General features: G+C 47.4%; 1 protein-coding gene across 2 annotated transcripts in view; it reads left to right on the top strand.

Annotated features, from left to right (window-relative positions):
* The window catches only part of LOC121588024 (receptor-type guanylate cyclase gcy-12), a 63,464-nt gene extending 36,700 nt beyond the window's left edge, over nt 1-26,764 (top strand). For both annotated transcript variants that reach the window (XM_041905508.1, XM_041905509.1), the window contains 11 exons: nt 850-2,146; nt 8,869-8,959; nt 9,115-9,324; nt 9,722-9,845; nt 15,118-15,703; nt 15,781-15,957; nt 16,045-16,409; nt 16,536-16,628; nt 19,668-19,845; nt 20,337-20,348; nt 20,593-26,764. In XM_041905508.1, coding sequence (XP_041761442.1) covers nt 850-2,146; nt 8,869-8,959; nt 9,115-9,324; nt 9,722-9,845; nt 15,118-15,703; nt 15,781-15,957; nt 16,045-16,409; nt 16,536-16,628; nt 19,668-19,845; nt 20,337-20,348; nt 20,593-21,682 — 4,223 coding nt within the window. In that variant the 3' untranslated portion in view covers nt 21,683-26,764. The remainder of the gene's footprint in view (nt 1-849; nt 2,147-8,868; nt 8,960-9,114; nt 9,325-9,721; nt 9,846-15,117; nt 15,704-15,780; nt 15,958-16,044; nt 16,410-16,535; nt 16,629-19,667; nt 19,846-20,336; nt 20,349-20,592) is intronic.
* Nucleotides 26,765-27,610: the final 846 nt, after the last annotated feature.

Genomic DNA, 27,610 nt, shown 5'->3' with positions numbered 1-27,610 from the left:
TCCGTTTCCGCTTCTGCAAATCGTGTAAAACAATGAGTACGGCTCGCTGCACTGCGTGGCAAGCGATTTAATTAGGACTCACAGGGAACAGTGTCAGTATTCTGTTGTTTTTTTCCTCTCTTCTCCGTCCCGGCTGCCACACGAAGGTGGATGAAACGAACGCGCCAAACTGTTCTCGTTCTCGAGCTTTTACCACACTACTGGCTGCTACCCGGCCGACCTGACTTCCGTTTTTGGATGATAAACTTTGAAAGTTACACTCATCAAATCTTTACATCTTAACTCGGGCAAAATCTCATTAAAATCCGTATCGTTCATTAGGAATCTAATTTTCGCTCGCCCGCTTTTGTGCGCTGTCCGTATCGAGGATCGTGCAGCATCGTAGCCTTTTTTTTGTTGTTCCCTCTTTACACCATTGGTTGTAATGAAGCGTTCAAAGTATCGCTTGTTTCATCGCAATTATCACCCCGGCTACAGCTGTGAAGCGAGAAATGGGACGGATTTAAGGCCCGGCGCTTGTAACACAGCTTTATCTTTAAAACCCGGCACGGCTTCAACCCTACCGAAGCTGCACCCAACTGCCCACACAACTGTCCTGGCTGGGGCGGGGGCGATATGGTTTGATGGCGTCGTTTGTTTTGCTCCCAATGTTACCACCCACCGCTGGCATAAAGATTCATTGCAGTGCCCTGGAGCAGCGCGCAATCAATTGCGACATTGATTGGCGACAGCTCGGAGCGGGAAGGAGAAAAAAAACAAGAACAACTCAAAAACGTTTTCGACCCATTGTGCTCATCTCCGTTTCGCTTTTCATCTTTCTTCCCCCGCCCTTTCTCTCCGCCAACACAGTGGTAATCATCTGTTCGTCGATCAACTCCCCACAAACAATCAGCGTAATCAATCAACTTAGCCAGTACAGCAGGACGAAAATTCTGCTCCTCGACCTGGTCGGCACGATTTTCAACAGCAACAACGTGCTGTACCGCCGGCTGGCCGAGAACGGTGCCGAACCGTTCGGCGAAGCGCTGCGCCACCGCCGCAACCTGCTCGTGCTGACGATACTGACGGAAAAGTTTCGCTCCTTCCTGCACCGGCTGCACGGCGTCGATCTCGGCGACTACAAACATATCAGCGAGAATTTGCTGAAAATACGGCTGATGGACGACAAGCTCCCGCGGGACACCGGCCATGATGACGATGGTGATGGCGACGGTGCTGATGGCTTCAACGCTACGACGGACGATGCTGCCGCCCCCAGCGCGTACGGCGATGAGCAGCCAGCGCCCGTGCCGGACCTGCCACAGCTTCTACCCGCGCACCCGCCCGAGATGCTGCTCGAGCTGCTCAGCCTCGCCACGAACGGGACGAACGCGTCGGAAAGCTGCGACTTCCACTATCTGCTCACGCAAGTCGCCAACTGGTACGAAATTCTCGCCCAAACGTTCGACACCGCCCGCTGCCAGACACTGTTCGGGAGCTATTGCGAAGCCGGCGTAAGCCACGGTGCGGACAGTGCCGCCGGCCGCAACCTTCACCATCCATCATCGTCGCCGGTGAACAATGAAACCGACCGCGCGCTGTCGAACCGATCGCTAGAAGCAACCATCGATGAAATAGAGCGATTCTGTGACCTCTTTCTCGCCAGCTACGACCGACTGCTGGCTGACGAGTTGTCCCCAATCACCACCACCAGCACCACCGGCAGCAGCACAGCAAACGCTTCCTGGAGTTGGGGGGCTGAAGCGACACCACCACCGACCACCGATCATCTGCTCATGTTCGGGGAGCACTTTTACTTCTTCGACTATCTGCTGGCGGTGGCGGAGGATGCCCAGGCACGGAACGGCCCCGGCTACGAGCAGCACCGCAAGTTTCAGTTCGATTTTGTAGCGTTCGACTTCAAAAACATCTCGCACCGCCGGACGGCCGTGATGTGGCGCCCGTTTCTCATCCTGCAGCAGAGCCAGCTGCACCGGCACCAGTTCAGCATGCATCCCGTACCGCCCGGGTACGCCGACTGGGTGGTGGAGGCAACGCTCGAGACGATCTGGATCTGTGGTGTGCTGTGCTGGGCGGTTGTCGGGCTGGTCGGGCTTATCGCCGTCGCGATGATCGTGGGAAGCATCGTGTTCAGCATTGCGGTGCGGTAAGTTGGCAAATTGATACGGTATGGTGGGTGGTTAGAGCATTCTTTTCTTTTTTTTGTTCTGTCATATGGTTAGAATAGCACTAGAAAATTCCCAGAAAATGCACCCTAAACGCCATCACACGGGTGCCATTAATCATCGTGCGCCATGCACCATAGCGGCATCAATTTTCATTCAAGCAATTTTCCGTCCCGTACGATAACAATCGTGATATGTGGATGGGCTTGCGTTGGCACTTTTCATTGGGCTCAGCGCACTGTACCATCATCCTGATGAAGCATTCCTTTGAACTGATGAGAGTTCATCACATTTGTTCGCCCAAAACCCAGGTTCGTCTTCAGTCCATTGCGGGCAGCTACAATTCAACCGCAGCTGGAGCTGATTGTCCCGTGCCTACGGGGAAGAGCGTTTGCAAAACACTTCCCAGAATGCGTGGTTCCAATTTACTGGCGCTGCTTTGCCGTCTTGCTGTGTGATTTCGGTTCATTTTCGCAGCAGTAAAAGGAAATTCCTATCCCGGGAAGAAGCACTTGACCTTCTTCCGCTCTCGAACGTGTACTTTTGATACGCCTAACGAAGTCAACATGGTTGGTGCTACACTCGAAATAGGGCATACCAAACGACAAAGCCTCAATGTGTACAGTCTGATTTTTGTTGTCGTTGGAAACATTCATTCACTTAACACCTTGGACTATTTTTGGCAAAAACCTTTCCTAATAGGTGCGCCCCTGTGGGCCCCATCATCATGCGCCGCCGGGTGACGCATTATCATTTCAGCACTCACTTCCATTTCGCGCCAGTTGACCGGTCTACCCGGGCTGACCTTTCGCAAGGTCCGGAGATGCCCGGGCGGACCCATCAAATTACGATAGACCCCTGCTTCCTGCTTGCTCGGCGATCGCCGCTGGGCAGCACACCGTACGCAGCATACCGTTTTAGCATAGTGATGAATCGTTCCCTTTGCATCGGTTCCGGCCTGAGATCCCAGTTTACGGCCGGGGCACGAACGACAACCGTGCTGCCCTTTTTGATTTGTTTAATGTTTTCATCCACTCGTCGTAACGCTGAACGTTTTCAAGTGCTCGGGCAGTGCCGGAACCGACGGCGGTATGGCGGGAAAGCGGAAGGCCAAAGTTGAAGCACCGCTCGAAACGGGACGGGGGAAGGTTTTTGTTTTGCCTCTTCCCACGGAATCCGACTGGCAAGCTGGAATTGATTCCCTCCCTAATTTTGGTGCTCAGCGACGCCCCGGCCCTTCGTCGTATGCAGAGCAACGTGCTATTTCTGGCCACATTGATTGACATGCAGCCGGGTGAAAAACATCAATGTTTAACCACCGTGACCTGAAGTTTTCTTCACTGGTGTTTGGTATGTTTTTCGCAGTGAGCGCTGTTGGGCTGATGAACCAAGTGTGTGAACCAAGGAAAGCGAAGGAAAAACGACACGAAATGGATAATTGTTTTTCGGTACAAAGTTGTTCAATCAAGTCCCGGGGGCTTTGTGTTTTCCTCGGTGCAAAACAACAACAACAAAAAACAACACCCACCATTGTGGTTTTGTTGCGCTCAGTCTTGTGCTTTTTTCCCCCCTTTTGCTTTCAACTTCCGCCAGCATGTTACCCGATTTTGCCGGTACGATCAGCCTCTTTGCCGTATTAAACTCTTTAATGCCTGCTAAAGCCTTGCCCTTCGCCTAGAACGCCACTGCCACATTAAGCAATTATGATAATAAGCCGGTGCGAGCTGGCTGGATGAAGGATACGGTACGGTTCTCACATTTTACTAATCGCTCAATTTCCTGCCCAATCGGGCCAGGCCAACCCATGAGCGACCCCGTACCTCCGAAGCGTATTTGCCATGAGCTATCGCACGTGGTTGTTTTAATCGGCTCGGGAATTTATTTATTCAATCACCGACCAACCTTCGCCGGAGATGACGGGGCAATGAAGGAGAGAGTGGTAAGATAAGCACCTTCCCTCCCCCCCCCCTTTCCTGCATCTGCAGCTAATGCGTTGCGGCTTCTATCTCTTTCCAAAAACCACCAATCATCCACACAGCATAAGGATGATAAATAATGCAAACTCCATCCCCGGGGGTTTTTTTTTTTTTTTGGCTCGACCTGTTACCACTGACCCGAATGCTTTACGGACACTCCGAGATCTCCACAGCAAAGAGATTACGCTTCCCGCATCGCATTCGCGCCAAAGTTTGCTTTAAATTCGTTCCGAGTCAATCCGCGTGTTCGGGAGGTGTTCGCAAATTTATGATACTTTTTCCACCACCGCTTCAAACTTCCCGAATCGTTCGGGACGGATTTTAAGCTCATAGATTGTGATGTTGTTTTATTTTGCACAATGAATAATTAAACGGTTTGTGTTAGGTCATTATTTTGGGCCGGATGGTACGAGGTGTAGGATTAATTAAGCCAACGATGTTACGAACTGTTTCGGCTTCTTTCCAGTGAAGCGTTGGGAACATTTTCAAAAGGTCTTTAACAGAGATGTCAAACTAGTGGCCCACGAGGTCTTTTGATTCGGCCCGCGACCGCTTTAGCCAAATTTTATTTATAGAGAATCTGCAATATGAAGAGATTTTCAATTCCACAAGTTTCTATATGAATTGTCAGACCATTCATCGTCATAAAACCTTGTCATTAAAAAGATAAGAATTGCAAAACCCCAAAGTAAAATGGTAAAAAAAATCAATGTTAATTATGTTAAGCTCTTTCGGGTGATTAAATTTTGTGGGCAAAAATATTTGATAAACAATTCTTAACAGAAACAACTCACGATTGAGTTTCAACCTCATTCAATAACGTGAACGTCTTATTCAAATGTATGTATTTTATGAACATTATTATTTTTTTTAATCAAGGTTACGGTAGGTAGGTAATCAAGGATTGTTATTACCAAGGTACTTGGCGACCAATTAAGCCTTTTCTATAAGAAAAAGACTTGTGCAAAATAACAAAATCACTCAGCCAACAAGAATTAAAAACGCAAGTTCTTACATTTTTTTTTTTGAAAATGACAAAATGAAGATCTGAACTGGACTAAACAACCTGTTGGAATTTCCTTCCTTATTTTATTTATTTTATTTATTTTACTTTAGTTTACAAAATTTACTTCTCTGTATTGGAACTGTGAAGTTCTAAGTTAGTTGCCATGACACTTTGCAAATTTTGTAAATATCAGAGGCCTATGAGCAATCGAATACTTTTTTTACGTCAAAGGTTTAACTATTGTAACGTAACTATGAAAAAACAAATGAAATGAGAAGATCTTCGAACGGTCTGATTTTTCTATCAAATTATATCATGTAAAAACTAGGCTGTGGTCCGTGCTACTATTTTCAGCGGAATTTTGGCCCGCGGGGTCAAATGAGTTTGACATCGCTGGTCTGTAATGATTCCGTCGTCCAAAGCACACGGCCTTTTATCTGGGGTAAATTTGTTTAATCAGTTCCTAAACAATTTCACTCTCATTTCCGTCATTCCTACGTCACATTAAAACCTGTAACCGCCAGGATCGTATATTCATAGATTATAGGGTCACTGTATACTGAAAGCTACCAGTCTAGAATCACCGGGTAACTGCGAAATTTTTAAAAGGAAAGCCTGAGTAAATTGTACAAATATTTAGCTGGAACATTTCCCAAGAAACGATATCCGTTTAAAACCAGTCGATCTTAATTCAACAGGCTATAATATAGCAGCGCTGGCTAAGCGCCAATCAAACCAGAATCCATAACACCATAGACCTCACTGCTAAACTACTTTAAGCACTAAACAATTACTCAACCACTGTGTTTACCAACAACAAATCCCATCGAAACGAACCATCGCGAGGGCTTAAAGAACGATTGCCAACAGTATCAAAGGTACTTCCGAGAGCAGTTTCCCATCTTCAAGTACCACTCAAGAACCATCGCCCTCCGGACCCGAGATCACGGACAAATTACCTCACTGTCCATTTAGAACTGTCCCTATCGCAAAGCTGCGAAAGCTAGCTAGCAGGTGTACCCAAAATATTACACCCAAATCCAACAGCCGAAGGGACGACTTCTAGCCATCGGTGGATCACAAAGTTAACCGACAAACTTATCCGATCGCTATAGAATACACCCACAAAATAAAAAGAGAAAGAGAAAGAAAAAAATAACTTCAAATTTATTACACCACCCTCACAGTCCCCTTCAGACGCTGGCTGAGGTTACGATGGATTTCCAAGAAAAACTTCTTACAAAGTAGTCTCATCATCGGATAGCGCGTTCAGGGCAGCGAAAAACCGTTGTAGCCAACGGGTACCAGGCTACCAGGGACGTCGGCAACCAGTATCAGCAACCGGTCGTAAGTAAACCGTCCTCCCGGCGCCCGGCCCGATGGGGTGTTTATCTCTTCTCCCGTCTCTTGGCGATGAAAGTATTTCCAACTTTTAATTCCGAACTTTCTAGCTTCCGCCTGTCCCGACTGTTCCAGCGCGCCTGGTGACGCGCGTATGATATGATGAGGGTCCGGTTTGGAAAAGTCGAGCGTCCGGAAAATTAATTGACTTCGATTAGGTTGATGTGCGCGCGCTTTCACTCTGCGGTGTTCAACTTCCCGAGAGGGGAGTTTCAGGGCAAGCAGGGAAGCACCATTCAGTTGCGGTGCCCGGCAAACGATCCCTTTTGCTAAAGGAGAAACAACAGCTTAAAAAGACCATCGGAACGATCGCTAAACCAGTGTCGTTTGTACAAAAAGTTGAGCTGTCGAATCGTTCGTCCTTTGTTTAGTCGGTTCGCTTCGGTTATGAAATTTTAGCTCCCTCAAGACGCCCAGAGCAGTGGTAATGTGGTGCGAAGAGAAACTCACACGGCAGAAGAGGAAAAAACTGCGTTGGAAAAAGATCTTCCAGCCGCCGCCAGGTCCACGCGGGCATAACTCACTCAATTAAGTTTTCATCGGCCAGCGCTGGGAGTGAAAATAAAACATTGACTATCGGCCGTTCCTTACGTTTCTCGCTGCTTCGTGCCGTGGCGATCTATTTCCCCAAGCACAGTAATAGGGACGCTTTGGGAGGGTCTTTTTCCACGATAGCGTGAAGCTAAATTCTCTTCGCACGCTTTTCCGAGAGACTAGAAAATAACATTTAACCGATGGTTTACAATTTCCAAAGCGCAACCTACGCTGCAGCTCAAACTCCTGCAGGTGAGAGAAGGCTATTTACGTTACCAAAGGTAGCGAAGATCTTGATCTGAAAACATTTCTCCAGCCTCAAGCGGCTTTGCATCCTTTGTTTGAGCTTATTCTACGCCTCTGGGCGGAAGAGCGGCACAAGAACGCCAGGAAACGGAGCGGTTGCTCTCCGGTCAGCTACAAAAGATCAGCTTACAATTACGTACTCACGTTACCGGAATGCCCCTGTCACGGGGGAAAAATTATGATGATTTATGAGCGGAGCAGCAACGGAAGCAACGTCCCCGTCAAACAAGGATGATAGTAAATTATCTCTGTATGTGTGAGTGTAGGGTTTTGAAAAAGAACGTTTTTGCTGATCGCGCCGCTGGCTATGCAAATTCGGCGAGCCAGATAATGTTTTCTATCGCGAAGAGGGGAAAAACGTAATAGACAAAGCGACATGAGCACTCATTCATACGAGCAAACTGGAGGTTATATTATTTAGTTTTGCTGTATCGTCTCACAGAATCATACTACATAAAAGAATTAGCAATACAAAAATGTCCAGTTTAAGGTGTATTATCCGTTTGGCACTGTTTAAACTGTGTTATACGACCTGTTTGTTTATTACTGCTTCAAGTGGTTTGAGGCTTTCATTTGCAGCTTTTTGTGGCATAACTTTGCCCACAGCATAAAGTAAACAGCAATCTCTGTTCAGTTGTTGACAATAAGAATTTTTGCTAAAAATCAGGTGACATTAAGGCACCTTTAAGAAGAATTGTACAACGACAAGAAGTTTGTTTCTGTACCTCTTCAGTTACGTCAACAACATCGTAATTAAATGCCTTCAAAGTAATTTTAAATCCCCCAATTGATATTCAGAGTTTCGAAGATTGATTGTCTGAAAAATGAATACTTCCTACTCTTCTTCTTTAGTGCAAAACTCGTTGAAGGTCAATGCTTGCCTGTACCACTAATGGGTCTAGCTTTCAATGACTTATTGATTACTGGTAGCAGTATAGTGAAGCCTTGGTACGTAGGTCCATACGGGGCTTGAACCGATACCGGGCATGTTGTTATAACGTACAAACTGACAACTGTACCTGTCTGAAACCGCTCCAAACACAATACTTCCGTGAATGTAACTACAAAGAGCTATAAATAATTGCTGAGTACTTATTCCGCTTCCATGACTCCCGCTTGCACATCACTGTTTGATGTGTCAAACTTCCGCTACACAGTTATCAGTGGCGAGCGTTGCCCCATCTGCGGAAGCAATTAAACCAGAACCATCTCATGAACCGCTGCCAAAAGAAACGATCAAATATGCCTCATCGGAACGGAGCAATCTTGTAGCCGCATTTTCACCGGCTAATTAAAACGTTCTCCACTCGGAGCTGAGCCATCCACTCGAGAGGTTTAAGCTTAGCCAACATTTTAGTGCATTTTAACACTTCAACGTTCGCTCTGCCTCCCCGGGTACTAGCGGGGCGATGTAGAATTATGTTACGAACGTTCTCTTTTCAAGGCTCTCATCCTCTCTCACTCCCTCTCACCCTCACAGAAACTACATCATCAAGACGCGCCTCTCGAAGGGACCGAACAAAATCGTGCTCTCCCCGTCGGATTTTGTGTTCCCGGTGGATATGCGAAGGGTAAGTGTTAACGTGGCCGTTTCTCTGCCCTCCCGAAAGCCCCAAAGGCTCTGACAGCCACCATTGTGGCGAACGCCTCTTAATGAAGGTCTAATTTGCATGTATTTTCGGCCTGGGGGACGTGGGGTTGGATATTGGGGTCTATTTTCGCGCAGGTTGACGAGGGTATCGAGGCGATGCTGTGCTGCTGGCTCCAGCAGCTGCAGGAATTCGGTGGCCCCGAGGTGGAGAAGCCTGATCTGCTGAAGGGATCGATTGGGTCGCTCAAGAATCTGGGACTTCCGGCACCGACCAAGCCAAGCTCGGGCAGTGAAACGCTAATACGGCACAGCGCCGCAGCCATCGATCATAAAGCACGGTATAATGTAAGCATCCTTTTTTCCCCGTCTCGGTTAAGCTTTTGCAATGCCGTTTTTCCCCTCTTCTTCGTTTATTTTCCCGTCATCCTTTTGTTCGTGAGTTTTTCTCTTTTTTCAATCGCACACATTCCACAAGGCGACATGATTTTTTTTGTCACCTCGTTTTATTCACCACAATCGAGCGTACGAAAACCCTCGCTTGGCGGTCCCATTATAAACGGACACATTCGGCACACCCGGGAAATTCGGATCGTTCTGGGGGCATGTTGTTTTCACCTCTCTCTCTCTCTCTCTCTCTCTCTCTCTCTCTCTCTCTCTCTCTCTCTCTCTCTCTCTCTCTCTCTCTCTCTCTCACACACACACACACAATTTTTCTTTTCATGGATATTCCCACTCGACGCAGGGTGATTTAGTGCAGTTGAAGGAAATCCCATCGAGCTCGGCATCCCACGAGCTGAAAACGAAGGCAATGGACTTGCTCGTGATGGCGCACAGTTTACGACACGAAAACATAAATCCTCTAATCGGTAATTTACCTCATGTTTGGCATCATGTTTTCTCTTTCACAGGTTTGCGTTGTTTACTTCTGGCGATGTGTTTGGAAAGACGTTACGTTAGCGAGTTCACCACCGCTACCACCGTTGTATAACGTGCGCCCATCCAACCGGATGTGTCGCGTTTAGTGCCGTGTAAACAGCCATAGCACGCACGTTTTTTCCTTTATGGCGTACCTGTGATTCGTCAATCCCTAGGAAGGAAGCAAGCATCGTGCCGCATCCGGAATGGTGGCGCATTTCTTCCTTTCCTGGTGGAATACGCTCCCGAGCCGAGCGACCCATAACGTACACAAAATCATGTCACAGTAGATTTACGGGGCCGGCCCGTCTCCCAATCTCAAAACACTCTCGAGCCCAAATGGGGCACAAGTGTTGCTTGACTGTGGTTTCGGTTGCAACTTTCTAGACAGCTGCCATGAGCATCATCACCACCACCGCCACCACTGGCACCCCATCATTCCCCTAAACGGCGCACATAAACTCAGATCATCTCATTCGATCTATTTGTCATCATTAAGCTGCCTGTTTTATCGAGCACTTCCGCACTGCGCAGTAGACGGGCATGGCTTGCTGTGCTTCGTTGGCTGATGGGCTCCAGAGGTTCGCTGGTGGAGGCCCACCGTCAGCTGCGATTAACGGGGCCGGGAGGGATTGCGCTCCAAGGTGCGATGGGTTTTCAAGATCAAATTCCCACGGCAAAGATACATTCATTATGTGCCTTGTTTCCGTCTATGCTCTCTCACTCTCTATCTCTCTCTCTTTCACTCTCTTTCTTGAGCACATAATCAGAGTCCCCGAAGTGAGCGAGGGAATCTTTAAGCGCACGTAAAGGCAAGGTTGGGGCTTTTTCGTTTCCCTTGTCTAGCCGTAAGGCTTTAAGTTTTGAAAAAGCTTTATCGAGATCGACACCGCTTACTGTGCGACAGGTGTTTTAATGTCAAACAGGAGATTAATTTTTGACAGAAGGAGACTACTTTATGGACAAAATTAAACTCACAAAACCAACAAAGATCAAAAGCTTCCGTACGAGGTAAAAGGAAATCTACTTTCGTGTCCTAATCGATTGCTGTTCGAGTAGAAGAATAAATCATAAAGTAGACATACATTTTATAGCTTAGTACTCTTGCGTAGTTTACGTAGCGACAACGTTGCTTCGTACACAATCGTTTCTGTAATTTTCCAACAGCTCACACTCTACTGCTGTTATAAATTGCTCTTTGATGTGTTCATAGCACATTTTAAAATTGTTGCTCAAACGAAACCAAACAACCCGATTTAACATGTCACCAGAGATTTATAAAAGCAGTTTCAAACGAACGCATTCAATGCTGTAAGGTGAGCTTAGCCCTTCATTGTATGTACCTCCATTATCTCATTATGCGACGCGAAGCAGGAGCTAATTATTGTGGCTCCTCCCTTCGCACATGCCATGCAGTGTTGCCCAAACTCGGGTTGCAGCCGCTTGACACAGCCCACTGACCATTAATTCCAATTATTTAGCTATCAAATTATTGACAGTAGTGCGGCAACATTGTGTGCGAACGGGGCAATGGGTTCGTAACCGCCAGCAACATGATTTCGTGGAAGCAACTCTCGGTTCTTTGAGCCGGTACCAGTGCGAAATTATACATCGGTACAGAGAATGTGTGTGTGTGTGTGCGATTATTAATTTACCCCTCGAACCCTACGGTGAAAGCGTATTATGTACCGCATGAACATCGCCAGCTCCGTTTCCGTATCCCTGCGCTGGGGAGCTTTTATTATTGCACCCTCTATAAACAGTAGCCCGGTGGCTTGTGTTCGAGAGACGATGAAACACCATCGTTAGCAGGTCCCCGGTATTGACTTACCCTGTCCGGGTTGCTCAGCACGACGACCCAACGGCACAGAAGCAACAGGATGAAGAGGCTCCCAGTTATGGAGCTTGATGAGTGGCTTCTGCTACCGCTGTACAACACACACTCCGTTGTCTGCCATTGTTAATTCTACAGCCTCCATCCGCTTCCTTCCATCAGCTGTCATAGTTCGAAGAAGTGTGATATCTGTAGCTCTAAATCTTATTAATTAGAGACGTCGCTGTGTGGTGCCTTGCCCGTTGCACACGAACTCCTGGCACGGTGCATTGTTGTGACAAGATCAACCTACACGCATCAATTGAATATCGTGCCACATCAGCTCGAACCATTGAAAAGAGCTTTTTCCTCTGGTTTCTGGTAAAGGTTACACAAGCAATGTTCAACAGCTAGCAACATATTCATTTGAGTTTAAAATAGCATAATTTGTTTTCTTCTACTTTATGGAGCACTGTATCGTTAGCTTAATCACGCGGCTCACTGCTTCCATAATACTTAAACTTCTATTGAAACGAGCTTACAGCATATGCATTACTTTTCTGGTATGCTTGTTGGAGAGCAGAAACCTAATCATGCGTTTTCATGTGTTTTTTTTTTGTTCTACCTTTAAACAACCACAACAGGAAGCTTTAAATATAACGGCGCTCGATTACGCCAAACAGCCTACAGGGACAGTTGGGATAGTATCCCACAACCTAACCCTTGTCTTATTTTATTGTTCTGCCCAGTAATTGACCCTTGAGAACGATGGCAGCGGAGGGTTTCCACCCTTCTCTACAGCTGCCAAGTGTGTTGTCCTGCAGCTGGAGTGTATTGCGTCGTTCGCAAACCCGTTAACATTGTTTAGTGAAGTGGAAGCGATGGGACGATAGCTACAGCGTTAACCTCTCCGCATGGTTTAATTACTATCAGAGGATATCATACAGGGTGCAAGGGTGGTCACCTTAGTAGCAGGATAAAAATAAAAGTCTCCAGAACACCCTCGTACACTTTGCATCCTGCCAAAAACCGTCTAGCGTAGGCGGGCTAGACGAGGATCAAACAAACTAACATGTCCATTACGAGGGGGAAGCAATGTTTGCAGAGCACATGCATTTGCTCCCAGAGCTTTTAACCTTTCCACCGCCATATCAGCGGCCTGGTTTGTCTGTATTGATCGAGATCCAATTTCGGGCTTCTATTTGCGAACCACTAACACTCACGCACAACACACGCACACACACCGAGTAGAGAAATCAAGAGTCATTATTGGCATTGAAGATGTCATTGCCACGCTGCATAAACTGCTCAACTGCACATTCGGCGCCCAGCGTGGGACGAATGCGTTTCCAATCCGGTGCTCTACATATGTCCGCTCGAAAGGAAGTCTCTAGGCAGACCGTACCGCTGCCAGCTCGTCTCAGCGGACGGGTCTGTGCATGGTCTCGGCTGGTGCTGACAGGCGATAAATTTATCCAACGGATTAACTCACCATCAACTCGTCGAGCCGTTGGCTACACCGGGGAACCTACACGCTCTATAAATGACGGCACCAGATACTGTTTCACCCGAAACTGCAGTGCGTTGCAAAACGTGTAAATTCCCAGAACCATGTACGAGCCTGTACGTGTGCCGTGGAACTACTGTCACTGTTTGGGTTCAATCCTGCACCATTCACACCTCGCGATACGACAGACACGAAGCGACAGACTGCATGAAACATGTTATCGATAAAACCGTACCGTAACCGCATCACCGAACTAACTGGGGTACAGGTACAGGCCGGTTGCACGATGCAATTACTTGCCCAAATTCAAATCAAGAAACACATCGTCTGCATTTCATTCACGGTGCACACACCACAAGGCGGAATGGTAAGGCGGATTCGGTTTTCCAATTTTAATTAAATTAAAATTGTATGTCTCGGCTGTAGCGCAACAAGCACAGGGCCTCACGTACAGCGAGCTTTGTGTCGTTTCTTTTTGATCGTCTTGTCGACAGTGCTGTACAGTGACGCTTTTTCTCCTATCGAGATGCACTCACAGGTTGAATAAACACCTGTTTACGTCATCCTCCCAGTGCAGCAGGATTGTGGCTATCCCTACTGGGACAAAAGTACCCTTCCCACCGTACCGTGCCGTACAATCAAACCAAATGATGCTATCAGATATCAACATCATTAACCTTTTTGCCGCGCGCTGACAACGGTGAGCGTTGGTCCCGCCCTGTCTGTGGGACGTGGTGTACAGCCAACTAACTTTCTTACCCGTCAGTTACTTTACAAAATGGTGATGATGATCATCTCACCGGTTGAGCAAACAATGCACACCGAGCGGTGAAACTTTTAATGAGCGAGACTCGTTCACCGACCACGGCAACCGCGGCCGCACAGTTTCGGCTATACAACACTGCAAACGAGCGAGGTGGAATGGAATGAAAGAAACATTTGCAAATAATGATACTTTTTTGTGGTGTACGGTTTGTAGCTGGGTGATGAAACCGGCAACAGAAAGTCCGACTATTGCATCTTAACAGTTTCATTAACGAAGCATTTTTGATGTTGCTTCATTTCGTTGTTCGGTTTCATCTGGATCATGCACACAATATCACTTAAATTCATCCACCGAACCGTGGAGGTGGCTTTGCGATGGTGCGCAATATAACCGTCTGTGATCTGCTTGAAGCGCTGCGAAAGCGCTCAAAAGTTGATTATTTTAAAAAAAAGTTCCTATTACTATTTTTCTCCAAACACATCGTTCGCCATCATCATTGCCATCATCGCCCGTTGCATGAATAATTAACCCGGACTGAGCAGTGCAGCAGTGCTCGCACTGCCAGCGCTGCAAACGCAATCCCATGTTGCATTCGGAAGCCTTATTTGCAATATTGCTTCCGGAGAGCCTGCTCAGCTTCTACCAGGAAAAAGTGCTCAATGCGTAGAGCAAAAGAACAAAAATAGGATTAAAGCATTTCGATACAAAACAATTCGTAGAAAAGTTTCACCGGGCTGCTGATATTGAAATATCCTGCACTTGTTTCTTTGTAGCTTGTTGAAAATGTGTTGCCCTGTCCCGGGTCAAGTAGTAGCAATTGGTGTGGTGCACCGGGTCAGACGGCCGCACTTTTCGCTGCTTTTAGCTCGACACAGGTTCAGCAGAATTTATCATTAAAATGGTATTATGCTGCCATCCGACGGCAGGCTCAGTGGTGCAATTTTCCAGATTCAGGAGAATTGTCCTAGTTTGTTGTCCATAGTTTGAAATAGAGATGGATATTATTCATTTAAAGGCAAACACACACAGTTCTCTAGGATCACTTATTATGGTTACTATTCTCAATGTAGTAACTTAACATTGCATAAATTCAGGCGTAATACTTACGTTCCCCGTTGCGATTGCACCGCTTTGCAGGCTGGCTCAACGAACCAAGCCGCACCGCACTCGTGTTCGAGCACTGTTCGCGCGGCTCCCTCCAGGACGTACTCATCATGGACGAGATCAAGCTGGACTGGTCGTTCCGGTTGAGCTTGCTGACGGACCTGGTGCGCGGCATGCGCTACCTGCACGCCTCTCCGCTCCGCGTGCACGGTTCGCTCTCGTCGCGCAACTGCGTCGTGGACGCCCGCTGGGTGCTGAAAATTACCGACTACGGCATGCTGAGCTTCTACGAGGCGCAGGGCATTGCGCCGGCACCGCGGAGCGCGAAGGAGCTGCTCTGGACCGCACCGGAAGCGCTGCGCGACTCCAAGACCTACCCCAAGGCGGGCACGCAACCGGCCGACGTGTACGCGTTCGGCATCATCATGCAGGAGGTGGTGGTGCGGGGCGAACCGTACTGTATGCTTTCGCTCACGCCGGACGAAATCATCGCGAAGATCAAGAAACCACCGCCCCTGATACGGCCCTCGGTATCGAAGGGTGCTGCTCCGCCGGAAGCGATCAACATTATGCGCCAGTGCTGGGCCGAGAATCCCGAAATGAGACCTGATTTCGCCACGTAAGTCCTGTTGCTTTATCAGAAGGTAAGCGAAGTGTGATGCAATAATGTTTGACCCCGCCATCCGATTTCCGCAGCATCTGCGAGCGCTTCAAGCAATTAAACCACGGCCGGAAGGTAAACTTTGTAGATACGATGTTCCAAATGCTGGAAAAGTACTCCAACAACCTCGAGGAGCTGATCCGCGAGCGGACGGAGCTGCTAGACATAGAGCGGAAAAAGACTGAACAGCTGCTGAACAGAATGTTGCCAAGGTAAGCGCCCCACCGATCGGGGCTACCGTTCGTAGCGCGCAAGCTCCTAGCCTACTAATCGTTGCCCCAATCCTTCAACCCTGCCAGCTCGGTGGCGGAAAAGCTCAAGCTCGGACTGGCGGTCGAGCCGGAAGAGTTTGCGGAGGTGACGATCTACTTTAGCGACATCGTGGGCTTCACCACGATAGCGGCCCACTGCACGCCGGTCCAGGTCGTTGATCTGCTGAACGATCTGTACACCTGCTTCGACGCGACCATCAACGCGTACAACGTGTACAAGGTGGAAACGATCGGCGACGCGTACATGGTGGTGAGCGGGCTGCCCGTCCGCACGCCCGACCATGCCGAACAGATCGCTACGATGGCGCTGGATCTGCTGTCCCAGAGTGGCCACTTCAAGGTGCGCCACCTGCCGGGCGTTCCGTTGCAGCTGCGGATTGGGCTGCACACCGGTAAGTAAGCGCAGCGAGCTGGAATTAGATGCTAAACTACCGTTCTGTGACACAACTCTCTTACGCGCATGGTTTTGCGCTAACCGTGAGTTAAACGTTCTTCTTCGTTCTACCGGCAACTTGCAGGTCCCTGCTGTGCCGGTGTCGTTGGGCTAACGATGCCACGGTACTGCCTCTTCGGTGACACGGTCAACACGGCGTCCCGGATGGAATCAACAGGTATTTGGTGGCGCTGTGTTTATGTTTCCCCCCGGAAAAAGGGACACACACTCATTGCCACACGTACAAACAAGCACACACAACACACATGCATACTCACATCTGCACGTATGCCATCAATCATTCATCGCATGCTTTGCCAAACTCATTTCCCGCCAGCACCAGCACCGTTCAGCGCTCAGCTAACTGCGGCCAGCAACCCCGTAATGGTGGGTTTTTTGGTCGAGCAGAAAATTAGATTTGGAAAGCAAAGCGAAACCTCCCCAGACCGGGGCTTTTCCCTACGGTGTTTGTGTTCATGTGTGTTCACTGTGGTAGTGTGTGTTGTTTTGTATAGTGCCAATTCCTTCACACTGTCTGCGCCAACGTTGCCTCGACAGTTCGAGAATCGGTTTGGTTTTTGGGGTTTTACGAATGGTTTTATGAGCAGCAGGAAAATGGAAAACCTAGACAAAGTTAAAAACCGAACTTTTTTATCGCTGTTGGTGTGTGTCTCCCGCTTGGTTTTGGTGTGAACTGGACGAAATCCTTTAACAATGTATGCCCATCAAATATGCAACACGCCTGCTGGGATTAGCTGTTGTCGGTGGTTTTATTAAGGGGTTTTGTTCGAAATAGACCGCAGAAAAAGCGATCGAACTGTCTGAACGATTGGTTTTATCTTTTTTTGTCTCTTTCCTACTTTTTGTTACGACTTTCACGATGATGTTGTCCAGCTGTGTAATTGTGTTAGCTTCGCATAGATTCACTTTGCTAGGGTGTGGGGCAATATTATTTGCTGTATGTCTCACGATAAAATGTACATCCGTATGTAGCTCATAACACTATTCAAAGCGATCGATAATTTGTTTACGAAAGCACATGCGTTGAGCTTTAGAGGACTTTTATAGCTTCTATTATATTATATTATTTTTAAATCATTTTATACAACCCTAGAGAATCCATTTAGTAAGAGCTTTTGTATCCTTCTCTATAATACATTATGCAATCTTATATGAGTACCTCCAGGTATCCATTTACCTATGTTTTGTTTAGTACGGAAAAGTAGTTCGTACGCTCGTGAGCATTGTTCCTTTCACCTGCAACTCGTTCTAGCTGTAAACATTCTACAGCAATCTCGGAGCGCAACATTGCTGCATTAAAAGTCCTATAGTTTATTCAGATGAAACACCAGAGCAAATGCATCGTAATGGATGCGGAAGTAATTGAAGTGTGCTTCCGTTATTATCCTGGTTCAGTTTCTTCAGCAGAACAAATGAATACCCGTGTAAGGCTCTGAGAAAATGAAGAGAAATTTCTTTGTGTAAGGAAGAGAACTTTGATTTTCATTTTGGTACTGGAAAGACTAAAGTGATTTAAATTAAATTCTTTTTCGAGGTGGTTCAAGCAGGACCCATCAAATCGACCAATAACCAACAGGATATCTTCAGTTGAGTGTTTAATGCATCATAATTTGTCAGTGATGATAGGCATTTCATCTACCAGCGATGACTGCAATAAAGCACACTCGACTGTGAAAATCAATCGATACAACTCGTTCACACTGCTTCACTAAAATGATACTTATTTCACCACGCTTATCTACCTTCCACTACTACCAGGCCATACTCTATAAATTCCAACCGATACGGGCCAATCAAAGTCAACGCAAACAACACATTATCACCATTACCAAAACACTCACTGCATCAATTGAAATAACAAACACAACGGGTTTGCGGACCTTCGTTCTGGCTGGACCTTCGTTTCACCGGATGATAAACTGTCCGAACGGATGTCACCCAAACCCCGACGATCAATCTGCCATCATCTGCCCCTGCCAAACCCGTTGAGTAATAAAATAATGATCGATGATTAATTTCTCCCGCCCGCACACCGGACTGTCAGTATAGAAATCAATTAAGCTTTTCACGGCGTACGTTCCGGTGCTTCGGGCATCGGGTAGGAGCATGCTGCAAATGCTGCAGCCTTATCTTATCGGAAAGGTTTAGCGTTTTCGGTTACCCCGCACGTACGGAAATAAGCATAGTTAGCCCGAAACGGATCGCTGTCTCTTGTTCCACCCCTTTTGCAGACAGCGAAAATCACATTAATTAGCAAGCGTGTGTACCAATCACGTTCTGCTGCACGCTGCATGTGTGCTGCACATTTATCAGCGTTACGGGGCTTTTTTCATTTCTTTGCCTCCTACTGCACTCGTCGCATGAATTACGAGCTTTATTGTGGAACCTGTGTGTTATCAGTGTCATTTTCAGGTTCAGCAAACCCTCGTCCGGGCTGTCCCGAGCGACGAATGAAAAGGGCGGTAGCTCAGTGGTTTCGAACGTCATTTGCTGTGGTTTCGACGTTCGCGAGTTATCGCTACAGCCTTAACCCACCCTGTAGCGTCTGATTGTACAGCCAAAGGCGGTTGACGTCATTCAGGGTGGTTCGATGCAATGCCCCCTTCCGCCAGCCAATGAATGATTGCAGTAATATAGCCGGATTACACTATCCCTTGCATTTGCGCACATTTCTTTTCTCCCACTGCAACCGCGTGCACGAACACGTTTTCCCATTAGAAGCGTTCCTGCCCGCCGCCCAGGAAGCTTCGTCGCCGTACAAACGACCAAGCGTCTCCATCGTCGTCCGTCCGGGCGCCTCCATCAGGCAGAACGCTTCTTCGTGCACCATCATTCGCATCACTCATATGCATTCACCTTCATTCACGTACACCCGAATGTGAAACCACGTGCTTGTGTGTGTATGTGTTTGTTTTTTTTGCTTTTGTTTTCAATCTGCACTCTCCAGAACGTGGAGCAAAATAGCAAACTGCTCACACATTCTCACAGTCCACATGATTAAAAAGTAAAAAATAAACACACACACATACACCGAGTAAACGATTCTTACTTGTGTAACCCGCTAACCGCTGGCTCGCTTACGGTGGTTTTGGGGCTTTCTTTTTTTCCTGTCGTTTCTTTCCCCAACCTACGTGTTCTGCACCCGACCGAACGTTGCACTTACAAAACGTGCGCAAAAAATCGCACACACACCAAGGCTCATCCTGGAGGATTCACATGTCCCAGCAGACGTGCAATTTGCTGGAGAAAGCCGGCGGATACGTAATCGAGCCCCGGGGGCCTATCGAAATCAAGGGCAAAGGCAAGATGCACACGTACTGGCTGCTGGGAAAGAAGGGCTTCGACAAGGCACTGCCCCCGCCGCCACCGATCGGGTAAGTTGGTGACCTTGTACGGTTTTGAGTGGGGAGGGGAGGGCATTTTTCAATCCTAAACTGTAAACCAACGCAAAAGCGAAAAAGCGGTAATTATTACTTCAAGGTACAGCAACTACCTCTTTGTTGGCAATTACTAACACATCTGCACACAAGCAAACCTTCCTTTGATCAACTCTATGAGCTGGTCGCATCGAAAACGTCGTGCAAAAGCAAAACATCAGCACAAGCTGTTACCCAACGGTTCACTGCTAATCTTTGCTTATCAAACAAAGGTCAAACAGGGGACAGAAACTTCCCAGCGCACCGTGTCGGAGATTAGAAGCATCAACCCACATCCACTCTCACCGTGCCAGAGGATTCTAATACTAATACAGCCACACACTCACATACCATTTTCCGATTTCATCTCTTTTTCTCGCATTGTTCACCTTCCACTATTGGCCACCCCGTTTTCGTCGTCCATGCTCGATCGGAATCTCCTCCACCAGGGAATCGCATGGGTAAGTTTTAGGGCGAACTAATCCATCCTCTTAAGCAAACATTTAAGGAGCTGCGTCCGAACTGCTGCCAAAGGGAAAAAGGGGAAATTAGGGTTTTTGCTCAACACCTCCCCGGAACGCCTTTTCTATTCCAAGTTTATCTGCCCCCCGTTTTGCTTTTAGTCCATTTAGTCCTCTCTCTCTCTGACTTTATTTCTTTTTTCATCTCTCGTTTTATGACCATTCCTTCGCTCGGCTTCTTCAGGCTCGATGTGGCAATCCTGAAGCATTCCCTCTTCCAGTCGCAGCAGAACCACGGTGCCAAAATCAATAACGCCTCCATCCAGAGCAACACCTGCTCGACGGCGAACCACTCGTCCAGCCATTCGCCCTCGGTCGCGGGCGAGTCGATCGATGTGAAGGTGGAAATAACGCCACCCGTACCGCCCAGCCTCGACCCCGGCCAGCAGCAGCAGCAGCAGCAACCGGGCCACGACACGGCAGCCGTCCTCTCGACCTCGTTCTCCATCGAGTCGAGCTCGAGCAACAACACGTTCACGCTTAACCTTGGCGAGTTTGGGCAGCCGAAAGCGTCCCCCCTGCCCAGCCCGCAGGCCCGCAAGCTGTCCGAGGTCATCGCGGACGGGTCGTTCCTGAGTGCGGGCGCGACCTTTGACCGCCTCAACCCGTCGCCATCGTCCGCGTCCGCCAGCTCGACCCGCCTGTTCAAGCGCATCGAGGAGCTGATCGACCTCAGCTCGCCGTACAACTACTACAAGTGCTTAAGCCCGAGCGAGAACAACCTGTCCCAGTGCACGGAGTCCCGGTACGGCAGCTACCAGTTGCGCTCGGACAGCTGCTCGAGCAAGCCCGGCTCGACGCGCTTCCTGCGGCGCCAGTTCAGCCTGGACAAGGACGACGTGGGCCCATCGTCCGGCGGGCATGGGGCGGCGACGCTCAGCGCCAAGGCAACGCTCGACACGATCTCCTCAATCTCGGTCGACCGGGAGCAGCTGGCCCGGATGGGTACGCTCACCTCGATCCCGTCGATCAGCTCGACCAACTCGGCGACGCTGCCGGGTGGCGGGCAGAAGCAGCGCAGCCTCGCCATGCACCGCCAGCAGTCGGCCAGCGTGGCGCAGGATTTGGAGAAGATCGAAGAGATCCCGCTGTCACCGCAATCGTTCATCATCAATCATACCGGTGGTGGTGGTGGAGGCAGCAGCAGCACGTCCAGCCTGCAGTCGGAGGTGAACGAACGGGGGCGATCGTTCCGGAATGGGGCGAGCACGGCCCCGAACGGGCACAGCCGGAAGGAGCTGCGGCTCAGCGTGGAAGCGCTCGGGCTTCGGTGAGTGCACCAGGTCAGTACGGTGTCGTTGCTGTAACGGGTGCCGCGGGCCGAGTGAAAAAACAAAGCAAAACTTCGACTGAACTACAACAAACGGCAGAAAACTAAACACACACACACACACACACATATTCTCTCTCTAACATGTAAGCTACGTCGAGGAGCGAGGGATGAAGCTCGCGCAAGGGGGTTGAATGGTGGCCACGGATGTAGCCCGTGAGCGCTAGATAGATATTATTTACACTGTATACGGTGCCAGGCGCTAGCACGTGTTCAAGCATGCGGCTATACGTTATCCACTACTCGACTATCACACGTCCCCACGTCTCCACTCGCTAAAACTTTCTCTGTGGACTCATATCCCCCTATTATTCTCACCCCTACGCTGCCTGTGGAGTGGGTTTGCACGCACGTGGCTATGTGTGTGTGTGTGCTTGTTGTTTATTTTCCCGCTGGCGCACACGGAAAACAATCAACAAAACGTTAGCAACAGCAGGAACGGTTCGCCGCACCGAAAACACCGGCAAACGTATCAATTTCCACGCCGCAAGACACTTTTCCAGCGGAATTATTAAAGCGGAAGGGAGCGAAAGAGGTGAGCGGAGTGCGTTGTTTGTGAAAGTGAAGGAATGGTATGGGCGTCCCGGTGCCCTGGCAGAAACGGTGAAACAACACCCGAAACCTATCGAGCAAGATCGATGTCCATCAGCTTCGTTTGATGTGTGTGCAACAGTGTCGGGGCAGTGAGGGAAATAAGTTTCGTGGCGTTGCGATTTTCTCGCCAACCTTGTCACTCTTTGTAGATGAGCACGCTTGTACGTGAGTGCGCGTTTGTGTGTGTGTGTGTGGGTGCTTTGTTCTTGGAATGAAACGGAATCATTTCCAAACAAACGACTTCCACGTTTCTGATGTTGGCCTGTGCCAAATAAACATGTGCACAGGCGGGTGGAATGTACGCTTTTGTTAATTAAGATAATCCAAAAGCAAAACAGAAGGAAACACTGTAAGGCTGTTTGTACAACACGCGCAAGCATTTCCTAGAACGTTTGACAAGGTGTATAAAAACGTGTATCGTGCTTTATCTTTCTTTTCGTCAATATTACAACTTTATTTTAATGTGAGGTAAAACATTGACTACAAACTCTTTGCATATCTTTTGGCCTTTAGAACTGAACTTTCGCAACTAATGGGCACGTGGTCATCTTTCTGTAATACTTTTCAAAGCTTCCAGTGTTCGTACAAACATAACATCACCAGCTCCCGGATGGCCAATCGTGGCTACATTCCTGTCCGAAGCGTCTCCGCAGACGGAAGAATTTCTTAAATATTTTAGCACTTTGATTGCATAGTTTCCGCTATTTAGACGCTTTTCCTAATTTCCTGGAAATCATTTGCTTCCTCGCTTGGGTACGATGAAAAACCCAACGCAAAATGTTAAGGCAAATACATACACGTGTGTTTCTAGGCAAGGCAAATAAAATGTGCAGAAGCGTACCATAGCCTCGATTTGATGTACCCCCCACCTTGAAGGTAATCGAGCACATCGTCTTCAAGTTTTCCCTGAATTGTCACCCGCAAGACACCGGTCTAGAGGCTTTTCCACCCCAACTGCACACGGCGAAGTAAGATTAACGCCTTAATACGGAGCCTTCAGCTTGCTCAGATCTTCCAACTGTACCTTATCACCACGGGAACCAAGTTGCGTCTGCCAACAAAAGCTGACCGTTTTTCCCATTATTTTCCCACGGTTTGTTACAGTCCGCTGCATCGCAAAAGGACACATCAAAACACGCACACTCGCACACTCGCAAAGAGGTTAATCCTTACGATCCGCTAATGCCCAAGCATTCGAATTCCTTTGCCCCTGTCCAGCACCCACCTGGGACCGCAGGGGTTTGCGAACGCAGCATCATCATTTATTAATTCAACGCTCACGCTTCGGCTGACTTTTGCACTTCCCGTTTGCACACGCAACCACCCGCCCGGGCGGTGGACGATCTCGCTGGAACGGTCACGGCAAACGAGAGCCCCGGGTACGTAATCCGCTTTCGACCAACCCGAAACCGAGGGTGGCTACTTTTGCTGCAGCTTCCTGCTGTTGAGCGGTGCCACTTCTCAAAGGGCGAGGCGTCTTCCGGTGCTGGTGATGGTAGTGGTAATTTAATTTAAACACTACTTACTTATTCACAACAGTCAACAAAACCGTTTCGCCTCTTGAACCGTGGTGGAATGCTGCTGCTACTACCACGAGCACTGGATTGCTTGTTTGTGTCGCGTTAGAATTTTCTTTACACGGAGACACACACACACACACACACACATAGCAAGAAGGTCAAGCCCGTTTGGTACCGCACGCTGGGGCACGGGGGTGGAATTAATTAGTTGAAACTATTTTCACGACCACTTTCACACGCGGCGTGGCATGGCACGTGGCACGATCTTGCGAGCGAATCTCGGGCCAATTCGTTCTACTGATGGAGTTACGGATACTGTGTGGGTGTTTTTTTTTATCTCGTCTTTATTTTACTGTTTCCAACGACCCGGCGATCTTTGCGAGCAATTTACAGGCCATAAATCGTCCAGCAGGGCCCATTTGTGTGAAGCGTCCCGTGGGAAAATCCGCAGCAGCAAGCGTATTGCAAAGGCAATAAACGGAATCAGATTCGACAATTAGTAGACTCTCTGCGTTTTTTTTTCTTTCTCTCTATCCCTCTCTTTCTTTTCATATTTCTCTCTCTCTCTCTCTCTTTTTCTTTATCTACATTCGTTCTCTCTTTCTCTCCTTTTAATCGTACACCGTGTTTACACACAGGTCGTTGGATCATCGAGAACGATTCGTTCGCTAAATAGGCACATTTGCCGCCTGTTGGCTATAAACCGTAGCACCATTTCGGATGGGAAAGTATCGCAACAGCTGGTAGGAAGCAGATTGTGCTATTCCGTTGCTATCCCTTCGCTGGATTAAAGCTGAAACAAATCCAAACATTCTTTTCTCATAAAAAAAAAGAAAGGTCAATTTTTTCGCTTCCTTTCCAGGTGCGTCATTTAGATAGCTCAATAACTAGTTAAACTCACTACTACATTGAAGAACTCACATTAAAATCCACCCCGTCTGATGCATCTGTTCTCAGAGTACTTTGCATTATTGTTATGCTTTTCCCTTCGTTGGATGTGTTGGAAATGGTGAAAAGTTTGACACAATTGCATAACTTTAGGCGGCAAACACGCGGGATGTTCTTGTTCCATGCGGCCTTTTTCCTTTCATTTTTCCTGTTGCTGGATAGAAGCAACTTTTACCATTCGATTATTAGGATGTAATCCAATATGTAACTACTTGTGTTATGTTTTGTTTTCAAACAAACAATGGCTTCAGTGGGTCCGCGCCCACGAAGCGCTAAAGAAAAGTGATAGCAAAACGGTAAAAAAGTCACGCTAAGCGAGTGCCACATTAGAAATATTGATACGATTTTTATTGTTATAAATACAGAAATCAAGAAATGAAATTTTATTTCAATACAAACCTCTACCATGTTAGTACTTCTATCAATCTGTTGCTAGTACAATTGTGTAGGTGAATTAGTTTTACCAGTCTATAAACCGGTAAAAAAAAGCGTCTGCAAATCTACCATTCCCCGCGTACTCATGCGCCCATGCCGTTAGTGTAAATAGAATGTAATTAATGCATGTAGTAGCTGTGACTGTCTCTATGTGACCGAAAATGTACGTGTACCTAGTGAACCAGGAATGCTCTATTGTGTATGTGTAAAGTGAAAAATTGTTACGCAAAAAAGCAGACGCAGTAGAACGTGCGATACGTCACCTCCGTTACGTTTGCTTCCTGTTCAGTTTATCAAGAGAGGCCGATACATTATTACAACAAAAAGTAGACAAAATTACACACTCACCGAAACCGGGCGGAAGAAAAACTGTTAAAATGTTATTGCGTATTACAATAGTCTATACACCTAAGCCCAACACTGTGTGTCAAATCGTGTGTCAAAGGAACGAAAATACTGACGCTTCGGCGAGTGCTCCCGGCGTAACGTTAAGCAAATGTAAATCCATACCCGCTTCCCTCTCAGCCAGCCAGCCAGTAGTATTTGTACGTGTGTGTGAGCTCAACTAGTTTGCCACTTTGAGCGCGTTATACTTTCTCTCATTTCGGTGTTGCCTCCTAGGTAGGTTTGCAGTAGTGCGGATTCAGACAAGACAAAGCCATAAAATAAACAGCAACAAAATCACACGCTTACCTGTTTTCGAAAGCCGTCTGACACGATGGCATAGTACGTGTAAGTGTTTAGCTACAAGACAGCCAGGTACACACACGCAAGCAGAGGGCTTTTTCTATTGTTTTCCTAGAACCAACCTTCCATCCATTTGCATCCATCCTCCGGCCCGGAAGGCACGATGGATTGGGAGTAGATGCGAAGAGCTGTAGCTCCTATCCTAGCTGTTGACTATTGTTTCAGTAAAGGCGACAGTGTAATATGCCACACAAAGCAAACCGACACACAATGCCGCAATCCCGCCCGCTTGGCACACACAGACACACACTCGGACAAGGCACAGGGTGAAGAAGATGGGAAGCGGTATTAAGTTAAGAAGTTAAGAGTTTGACGCCAGATTGCTCGATTGTGTTTCCGCGTCGTGTGTTAACGCCCTGCGTGGTGGGAGTTGCTCCTTTGCCGTTCCGACTCTCCTCTTCCGTCTCTTTACACAAAACCGCCTACCATGCCAAGTCAAACACGGAATAGAAACATAATTAAAAACGCATCTTTGTGTCTGTTTGCGTGTGAGTGTGTGTGTGCGCGTATGTGTGTTTGTGTGTATGTGTGAGGGTGCAGTAGCAATCCGGTAGTAGTGTGTATCGCATGATCGCACTCTCAGCTGAAACTATTCCACTACCGTAGTGTACAGTCACGTCTCGTAGAGAGGACGATTTATATCATCTTGTGCTGTGTAGAATCGAGAACTGAGCTGGGATGCAGTTTGGGAGTACACTATTAGTCTATGCGGGCGCGGGTTTGTTTGTATGAGAAAGAAAGAAAGAGAGGGAAAGAGATAGAGAGAGAGAGTGAAAGAGGCATAAAGAAAGAAAGATAGAATTTACAGATACTATACATACAAAGAGATTAGCGGGGGAAAAAGCGTAAAAGAAACCTATTCAATCATGTTTATATGGATGTTAGAGATTATTTTATATTTTTTCACGCTCGAGAATATTACTGAATGGAAATAAAGACAGAAAAACAAAGCACTACCGACTTTACTATGATAGAGATGTGGAGTGAGTGTTTGTGAATGTGTTTTTCTTTGGTATATTGTTTTCCTTTGGTAAAACTGTCCATGGTTGTAGGAGCAAGCCATGTCTTAATTCCAATATAAAGCGTAAAAAGTGTTCTGGATTATTGATTGTTTACTTAGGCTGCGCTCTGGCACCAATCGAACACGACATCCGACTCTAACATACTCATATAATCATATCATACTCATATAATATGGAGGTGCACTGTCAGACACAAACAAGACAAACCTCAATTCGAACATGTCCGTTGATTCTGTCTGTTATGTTCGATACCCACCTGTGCTGTGAGCACCTTGGCTGTCAAACGCTTCACAGCTACAGTAGATAGAATTCAATTCGGGACAGTTTCAATTTAATTTTCGTATTTTGTCTCTTTTTGTCTCTTATAATTGCGTGCAAAACATTTTAAAATAGCTATCAATAATATTTGCAATGCTTCACGATCAATTATAACATCCAATATACAAGTTTGAAACGTAAAAAACTATTACGTGTACACAATGCACGTGTATGCACTGTATGTATTTTGGCATTGACGTCTATTTACATTTTTCAATATTAAATTTGAATGTTTTGTATGTTATCATTGATGTGAATAACTAGTAAATTATTTGTTGAATCTTCCCC

The sequence above is a fragment of the Anopheles merus genome, chromosome 2R, assembly GCF_017562075.2.
Source record: "Anopheles merus strain MAF chromosome 2R, AmerM5.1, whole genome shotgun sequence".
Taxonomy (NCBI): Eukaryota; Metazoa; Arthropoda; class Insecta; order Diptera; family Culicidae; genus Anopheles; species Anopheles merus.
Note: the sequence above shows the minus strand (reverse complement) of the source record. Positions and strands in the feature narration are given on the sequence as shown.